This window comes from Seriola lalandi, unplaced genomic scaffold (assembly GCF_002814215.2).
Source record: "Seriola lalandi dorsalis isolate HSWRI2012SDOR001 ecotype SW California unplaced genomic scaffold, Sedor1 jcf7180002052116, whole genome shotgun sequence".
Taxonomy (NCBI): Eukaryota; Metazoa; Chordata; class Actinopteri; order Carangiformes; family Carangidae; genus Seriola; species Seriola lalandi.
Genome location: NW_019522669.1, coordinates 3,932 through 12,830, shown reverse-complemented (window position 1 = coordinate 12,830; position 8,899 = coordinate 3,932). Strand labels below are relative to the sequence as shown.

The 8,899-nt window shown below is 43.4% G+C and overlaps 1 protein-coding gene across 1 annotated transcript in view; it reads right to left on the bottom strand.

Moving 5' to 3' along the window:
* Positions 1-2,611: 2,611 nt before the first annotated feature.
* LOC111649975 (palmdelphin-like) overlaps positions 2,612-8,899 on the bottom strand; it is a gene marked incomplete at its 5' end in the record, with an annotated part of 7,702 nt that continues 1,414 nt past the window's right edge. Inside the window, 3 exons of the mRNA XM_023399682.2 lie at positions 2,612-4,785; positions 5,312-5,419; positions 7,798-7,822. Of these exons, the coding sequence (XP_023255450.2) occupies positions 3,533-4,785; positions 5,312-5,419; positions 7,798-7,822 (1,386 nt within the window). The remainder of the gene's footprint in view (positions 4,786-5,311; positions 5,420-7,797; positions 7,823-8,899) is intronic.

Genomic DNA, 8,899 nt, shown 5'->3' with positions numbered 1-8,899 from the left:
CACTCACACAGTGGAGAACATGACTTCCACTCCTCACCTTCAAAAGGAGAAGGGGATCAATAAATGAGATTGCTATGATCACACAGACCTTTCACTTTCTCTGTCTGCACCTCTCTATAAGCACTACAGACTGTACCTGCCCTGTCCTATTTAAAAGATGCATCAAATATAATATAATAATAATACAATAAGAAATCAAAGTATATAAAACAATATGTTGACAGTGTTGCATCATTCACGATGGCCTTTCATCTTGTCCTCTCAGTGTTCTTGTTGTTTTCATCATAGTTTCCATTTGTCTACGTTTTGTTTATCGGGAAAAGAATAAACTGTTTATCATAAAAAAGAAAATGAAAAAGTCCAACAGATGAATGTTTGTGATGGTAATGTGCATTTTTAAAGCTGGACTTTTCCATATAAATGAAGGTCCATTATATTCAAGTGTTAAATGGACTGTCGACACGTTCACCCCTTCACTCACACATTCACACAGAGAAGCTTCATTCAAGCTCTTTGTCAAACGAGGTCACACACTTCTGATGAAGGTGTTCAGCTGCAGGTAAATCTCTGGTTTAGTAACCATAGTGATGGAGGCGGAGCAGCTACGGCAGCAGGAGGATGATGGAGCCTCTGCTGAAGTGTCCAGGAAAAGTTTGTGATGCTCCACATAAAAACTAAAGTGACTCATTATCCTGGATATGTCTGTGTTCTTGACAGTGTTTGTGTAATTACTCTCACTGCCAGAAGGGGGAGACAAAAGCTCCACACTGCAGGTTTAAAGTTCTAATGTGTAACTTCTCCACATTAAAACGTCATGTTGTTGAGTTGTGTTCTCACACTATCACAAATGTTTCCATCAATTCTCAAACAGAGACATCTGTGATTTTAATCTGTGATTTTAATCTGTGACTCACTGACTTTAAATCATTTGTTTGGAACAAACTGTTTATTGTTGGTGATTAATTAAACATGAATAAAGTGATGTTGAGGAAATATCATCATTTTAAGCTTAAATTTGGTTTTATTTTCTGACAGAAGTGTATGTCACGCGTGGTTAGTTCACAGACCATCGGAAGGTTGAAAATCTGACGAGTCTTTCTGTTTTTACAGCGTCTTTGTTTTTCAAGCCAACCTGTGGGATTTGGTTTCCAGAGATTATAAATGTGAATCTGCTCTATTCAGTGTTTTACTGGTTTGAATCCCCTGGTCTGTTTGTTCTGTAGAGGACACCTCTGTGGATCATTCAGCTCCAGGTAAAAACCTCCTGAACCACTGACCCTGAAGGAATCCAGACCAGGAGAAGCTGAGAGCAACAACTCAGAAGTTACAGACAAGGCAAGGACAAAAACCAACATCCACAACGAAACACTGAAGGTAAATTAAACTGAGAGATTAAACTTTGATTTGTGTCTTTAAAGTCGCTCAGGGAGGAAGTGACGAACAGAATATGAATCATGAAACAACAGAATAAAAGATCTGTCCATTAACAGGTTGGGAGTGTTCCTGAGAGGGAGCGTGGTGAAGCCCGTCACTGATCACTGAGTTTCAGTAGCAGTAATAATGGACGGCCCTGGCTTCCTCACTTTTCAGGTTTTTGTCTTACATAAGAATTTGCTGTTATATAACTGTATCCTTTAAACATGATCTCCAAAGTGCCACCTTGTTTTTCCCTCCACCCTCCTCCATGTTTTTCATAACACCACAGAGAGGAAGAGAAAGAAACCAAGGACGTGTGTTTTACACCGACTCAGCTGTCAGTCCTCGTGTCGCTGCGGACGCTTTCACACACAGGAGCTCACACATGTTCCTCTTCTTCTACATATTTATGACTCTGTTCATTAGGATTCAGAGACGTGTCCTTGTTGTGGTTATTCAGAAAGTTTGAAGTCAAAGTGACAGACTCTCACTCCTGGAGTTAGGTTGGCTTAAAGAAACGTAATATGTGACATAATGTCCCTACATTATGTCACATATATACATCCTCTGGAAATATGAAGATATAAGCTTATCACACAGATGAATTACCCATAGTTCAAACATTAAAAATATCTATATGATGAATTTTGTGTAGTGTAACAGGTTGCCACCATATTTGTTAACGATATGTATTTATTTTGTTAATTTTCTTTATATTTTATTTTTCATATATTTAATCTTATTAATTTCCTATTAATTTTAAACATATGTCTTTCTCTTATACACACACACACACACACACACATTAATGCCTATATATATATATATACACACACACACACACAGGCTTTGGGATGATATACTGTACATTTAAGTACCATATTTCTAAAATAAAAGTATACATATATAAACATACATATTTATGAGTTAGACATGTACGTCAATATATGAAATTGTTCCAATTTCTAACAGGTAATTTTCACTTGTATACATATATATTTTTATATATATTTTATTTCATATGTACATATATTTAGTATATGGAAAATGAATATATGTACATATATATCATTTGCATACTTGTGGTGATCACTCATGAAATAAACCTGAGTTTAGCAGCTGTGTCAGCACTTCCTCAGTGTCCTGATGTGAATGAACAGCGAGACTCTACAGACAGAAACAGCGCCACCATCAGTGGATGAGGAAATCTTTTTAATGACAGTCAGTAATCACTCTGTTACAAAAACACGCCTCTTTCTCTGAGGCAGGATTCATCTGAAAAAGGCACAAATTTAAAAACAAATTATTTTATTAATGGTTAAATAAATATCTTATTATTATGTGATAATTGAAAATGTCCTCCCTGAAAAGGCCCATTAGAGGGACCTCGACTAAACCAGGAAATAAGAACCAGACCAAAACTACAACAGCATGAGTCCACATACGTTTGGCCACATACTGTATCCCAGCAACAAAGTATTAATAATGACTATGATTGATTTGATTGTGAAAAATCCCTTTGGTTGATTTACATGAGCCTATAGTGTAATTATCTGGTTATCAGTGTTGCTGTCAGACATCACTATTTATTAACATTAACAGTTTGAGACTTGCTGACTCGTTAGGAAGTGAGTCAGTCATTAGTGATCCATGTTATATGTATGTGATATGTTAATAGGGCTTCCTTCCTTCTGTGGTAACCTACCTGTGTTCAGGTGTATTAATATTAGTCTATAAAGCATTAATAACAGCTGAATTAATTCACTATTGATGACTCTATTGGTAGACCTTATAAACATCGATAAAGTTAATGGTTTTAATCAGTGGAACATGAACTAAAGTAATCCTGCTGCGTTCAGGCTCTGACTGTGTCCATGTCACTGTGACTGTGTAATGACACTCTTTAGCCAGCAGGGGGCACTCCAGCTTTCTGAATCACTGACACAGAGTGTTTCAGCTGCTTCCCTCCATCAGGACGAAGCTACGTCGTGTTAACATGAGGACAAGTCGTCGTCATGTGGCGAGAACAGAGAGGTGACGGCAGGAGGCGTGTCCTATCTATGAGTCGTACACACAGTGAAGGACCAGGACGAATCTTTCCTGAGGACGGGGAGTCTTATCTCCCTGTGGAGCAGAGCTTCATCTTCTCCATGCTGATGCTGCCTGTGTTTGCAGACCCCCCCCCCCCTCCGCCCTGCAGGTAGGGGCTGTGCTTTCCAGGCTTGTGGGTGAACGTGGGCTTGTGGAGCCCCAGGTCGTCACAGTGTGAGCAGGCGTCTTCGGCCATGTTTCTGCCACCTGTGACTTTGGCTACTCCCACTCTGGGCTGGAAGACTCTGCTCCTGTATCCCTCAGGGTGGTATGAGAGGGAATCCTCCCCCACACTTTCCTCTTTAACACACTGGGCCTCCTTATCGTCATCGTCATCGTCATCATCATCATCATCACTGTTGGCGATGACGACCAGCTCGGCCTGGATGTCTTCCTCCTCCTCGTCCTCAGCTTTCTCGTAGCCCATGAAGATCATGGTGACGGGTTCTGACTGCAGCTCGCCCGGCAGGGTGTTGACCAGGTTCAGGGAGGCCACGCTCTCGGCACAGAAGGGCGAGTGTCTGTCAGGACCCACGTCAGACTTGTGGCTCTGCAGTGAAGGATTGTGGGTATCTACAGCCCTGTAGACCGGCTGTGTGGGCGCTGGCATCCCCTCAGACCGGGCTGTAACTGAGACCAGAGCTGCTGGGTTTGGACTGCTCCTGTCCGTCCTGCTGTTGGACAGTCCTCGTGGAGATCTGTCTCCGACGTCAGACTGTGCAGTTCGATGCTTGTCCTCTTGTCCTGGACGGTGGACGGAGGGCGGCTTGGACTCTCCTCCAGACGGTGGGGCTCTTGGGGTGGAGTCTTGTTTTATGGGGGTTTTGCTCGGGGGTTTCTGCCCCCCCTCGTCTGGTCTGAGCTGGTTCTCCTCTGTGAGGCCCTGAGCTCCGTTTCTGGATGTGGTGGTGCCGTGGGGGGGGCTGGGTGTCGGAGTTACCCTCTGTGTTTTGCTTGGTGTTCTGGGTGTCGAGGGCCGGCTGCCGCCCGTGTAGGGGGCGGAGTAGACGGGCTGGTGGTACTGCACCTCGGTGGGAACGTCCTTATCTGTGGCCTGACGCAGCAGCTCCTCCACCTCTGTGGGCGTCATCTCCCCCACCGCCCCGTTGTGCGTCCCGCCTCCGTCTGGGTGCAGCGCATATACAGACTTACGCCCGTCATCGTACACCTTCAGACCCCGCCCCTGGATGGTTTCCGGGGTGATGGACGCTGCAGAGACCACCTGACTTCTGCCTGTTCTCTTATCGTGCTCCACACTGATCTCCATCGCAAACGTGGCTGGAACAGAGAGAAGAAGAAGCTCAACGAAGGTCGATGGACAGACACTGGAAAATCAACGTTTCAATATTATTTTAGTCACTGAACTGATAAAACGAGTCTGAATTCATCTGTTACACAAAGCAGTTTAGTTCTTGACTATCTAAAGCCAGAGCCATCAGCTCAACATGACATGACTCTGCTCTGTTAAAAGCTGAAAATCAGTCTCTGAAAACTTCTCCTCAGAATCCCAGAACGACAGGCTGGAAATGTTCTGTTCTCCTCACAGTCAAATCTAATTGCTTTATAATTTGCATCCAGATGAAATGTAAAATTACAGCTTTTAAAATGACGTGATGGAAGCGGGAGGCGTTTTCAGTCAGAGCCTGAAGAGACAAGACGGACGTGAGCTTCAACATGAAGCTGAGACATTCATCAAAAACCCTTCCTCAGCTGAAATTACACTTCCTCTCCTTCCCTTTGTGTTCCACTCATCTCCTCACAGAAGTCCACACATTATCCTGACAGCACTTCTCTGAGGTCCTACCCTTCTTCAGTTCTTCACCACCAGCACCACCCTGAGGAGGGGGCTTCACTGGTGTCATGATGCATGATGGGAGGTCTGGGAGAGGTGAGGAGACATGATGGGCCCCGTCTGAGGAGAAAATATCAGCAGTCAAACACAAGAAACCCCAGAAAAGATCTTTAGTTAAAGATGTTGTTAAATCATTAATATGAAGGTTAATTATCACAAACCAACAACTGATGCTCGTTAAGTCTTTGAGCCCATTATCCTCAGATGTTCCCTTAAAGGGACAGTACAAGGTTTTAAAAGATTTACTGGTTCATGTTCAGATCAGCCTCATGATTCATGGTTAGCCTAGCTTAGCATAAAGACTGAATGCAGGGGGCAACAGCTAGCTAACAGTTAGCATGTTGTATCCTGTTTAATTAATTTATAACAAACCAAAACATAAGTACATCCTATTTCAGTTTTATGGGGAAGCTGCATGTTGGAACTACTTCTTCACAGATTATCATCCACCACAGCACATTTCTATTCTCTGTCCAGAGCTCTCCGCTGAAGCTCAGCACAGTGTTGCTCGCTGTATCTTCCTGAACATGAACAGATGTAAAGATGTGCCGAGCCGATGCACAAACTGTGGTTTTATGAAGAAATAGTTCCAACATGCAGCTTCCCCCTAAATCTGTAAACTGACATGTTTATGTTTTGGTTTGTTATAAATGAATGAAACAGGATAGGACATGCTAATGAGTTAGCTTTAGAGGTATCAGTAGGTACCAGTCTTATGCTAAGCTAGGCTAACCACACCGTGACTCCAGCTCAGGACTTTTTAATTTATCTGTGAATATGTTTTTCTCAGAGAAATACCTGCAAACGCCCTGAAAGACAAGTGACTTTATTTATTTACAGTTTTTGCCAGGACCCTTTTTTCAGTCTGTGACAAGAACCCCAGAGAAACATCACCTGTCTCTCCAGGTGTTTCACAGGAAACATAAAATAAAAAAGATCCCGGCTAAAAAACAACTCACCCGACTTTCAGGGCTCTGAAGAGACAGAGACAATCAGAGTGACCAGGAGCAGCCTCTGACTGACTGACTGACTGACTGACTGACTGACTGACTGACTGACTGTCTGTCTGTCTGTCTGTCTGTCTGTCTGTCTGTCTGACTGACTGACTGACTGACTGACTGTCTGTCTGTCTGACTGTCTGACTGTCTGACTGTCTGTCTGACTGACTGACTGACTGTCTGTCTGTCTGTCTGTCTGTCTGTCTGACTGACTGACTGACCATCTGTCTGTCTGACTGACTGACTGACTGTCTGTCTGTCTGTCTGTCTGTCTGACTGACTGACTGTCTGACTGTCTGACTGACTGACTGACTGACTGACTGACTGACCGTCTGACTGACTGACTGACCATCTGACTGACTGACTGACCGACTGACTGACTGACTGTCTGACTGACTGACTGACTGTCTGACTGTCTGTCTGTCTGACTGACTGACTGACTGACTGACTGTCTGACTGTCTGTCTGACTGACTGACTGACTGTCTGTCTGTCTGTCCGACTGACTGACTGACTGACTGACTGTCTGACTGACTGACTGACTGACTGACTGTCTGTCTGACTGACCGACCGTCTGTATGTCTGATGTCTGTCTGTCTGTCTGTCTGTCTGTCTGTCTGGCTGACTGTCTGACTGTCTGACTGACTGACTGACTGACTTGACTGTCTGTCTGTCTGTCTGACTGACTGTCTGACTGTCTGACTGACTGACTGACTGACTGTCTGTCTGTCTGTCTGACTGACTGACCATCTGATGTCTGACTGACTGACTGACTGACTGTCTGTCTGTCTGTCTGTCTGTCTGTCTGTCTGACTGACTGACTGACTGTCTGTCTGTCTGTCTGTCTGTATGTCTGTATGTCTGATGTCTGTCTGTCTGTCTGTCTGTCTGTCTGTCTGTCTGTCTGTCTGACTGACTGACTGACTGACTGACTGTCTGACTGTCTGACTGACTGACTGACTGACTGACTGACTGACTGTCTGTCTGACTGACTGACTGATATTCATTTTAATTAAGAAGTCAGTCAGTAGAGGAACTCCATGTGTACTGACCCTGTCTGTCACTGGCTCTGTAATAATAAATAACTAAGCTTTTAAATCATTATCTTGGTATAAAAAAACTTAAAATAAAGCATAACTTATCATCATCATCATCATCATCATCATCATCATCATCATCATCATAATATCATAATTTAATACAGTAAGTCATGATGAGGAAATAACAGGCCTAAAAAGGAGCAGGCAGTCATTACTGTCAGTCTGATGGAAACAATAAAGGTTAAAAATGTTAGCATATATCAAAATGAATTTAGCTGTGGATATTAGATGGATAATGTGATATTAATATGTTAATACAGCTCAGTTTTACACATTCTGTTAGAGACGTATATGAACACATGAACCAATCACAGCACACCAAAGTGCCACAGAGACGTTTACCTGTCTGGAAGTCTGCGTTTAGCTCCTACAGGTGAAGACAGAGCAGTCCACGGTCAAAGTGGTGAGAGCAGCAGGAAGTCAACATGACAGCAGCGCCACAGATTCATGGTGTTTAGCATCAGCAGCCCACACACACACTATTTTAAAACACACACACACACACACACACACACTGTGTGACTGAGCACAGGCAGCGAGCAGAAAGCAAATCATGCAGATTAGTCCTCGTACACTGAACGCCCACCCTGTGAGCCAGCCATTTACCTGCCACCATGTTCATTCAGAGCTGCTCTGAACACACACACACACACACACACACACACACACACACACACACACACACACACACACACACAGTTCTCAGTGAGTGTTAGAAAGGAGCAGTGATTAGAGCATGGAGAGGAGAAAACAACCAGGTTTAGGAAGCTTGGATAAAGTCTCTCAGTTCCAGCTGTTCTAACCAGAGTCAGAGCTTTTCACGACCATTGAGGTGAAGCTGCAGCGAGACACGAGTTTGTTCATGGCGTCAGGTGAAACAGACTTTCCTCTGAGAGCTCCTCATATCTTCTATCACGGGTCTAAACTGTCAAACTGATCTCCAAACTAAATCAGATCAATAAGATCATTTAACAAGTCGTCAAATATCAACATCCAAAAACATGTGAAACTTGCATCAGACAGAAATCTGAGTCACGATTCAGTCAGACCTGAGGACACCACTGTAAATAAACCTCCACGACCCTGATCAGGAACCACAGAAGAAGAAGCTCCTCACTGAGAGTGTCACTACATCATGACATCACAAACAGGAAGGTCAAACAGATCGTTCACTACACTTCATTCTCAAAAATGTAAACAAACATGGACTCAAGTGTAAGCCCACGGTTTAATCACTGTATCCATGGCAACATATTTCCTGTTTGTTGGAGAAGTTCAGTTCATATCTCAGATATAAACTTGGCTCATGAGCCGTGTTGTAGAGGCTCATCCATTAAAAGGATTTAACCTGCAGAGGTCAGCTGCAGTAACCGACACACACTCTCATGAAGCAGCACAGATGTTTAATATTTATTAATATTTTCAATGACTGAAACTGGATTTT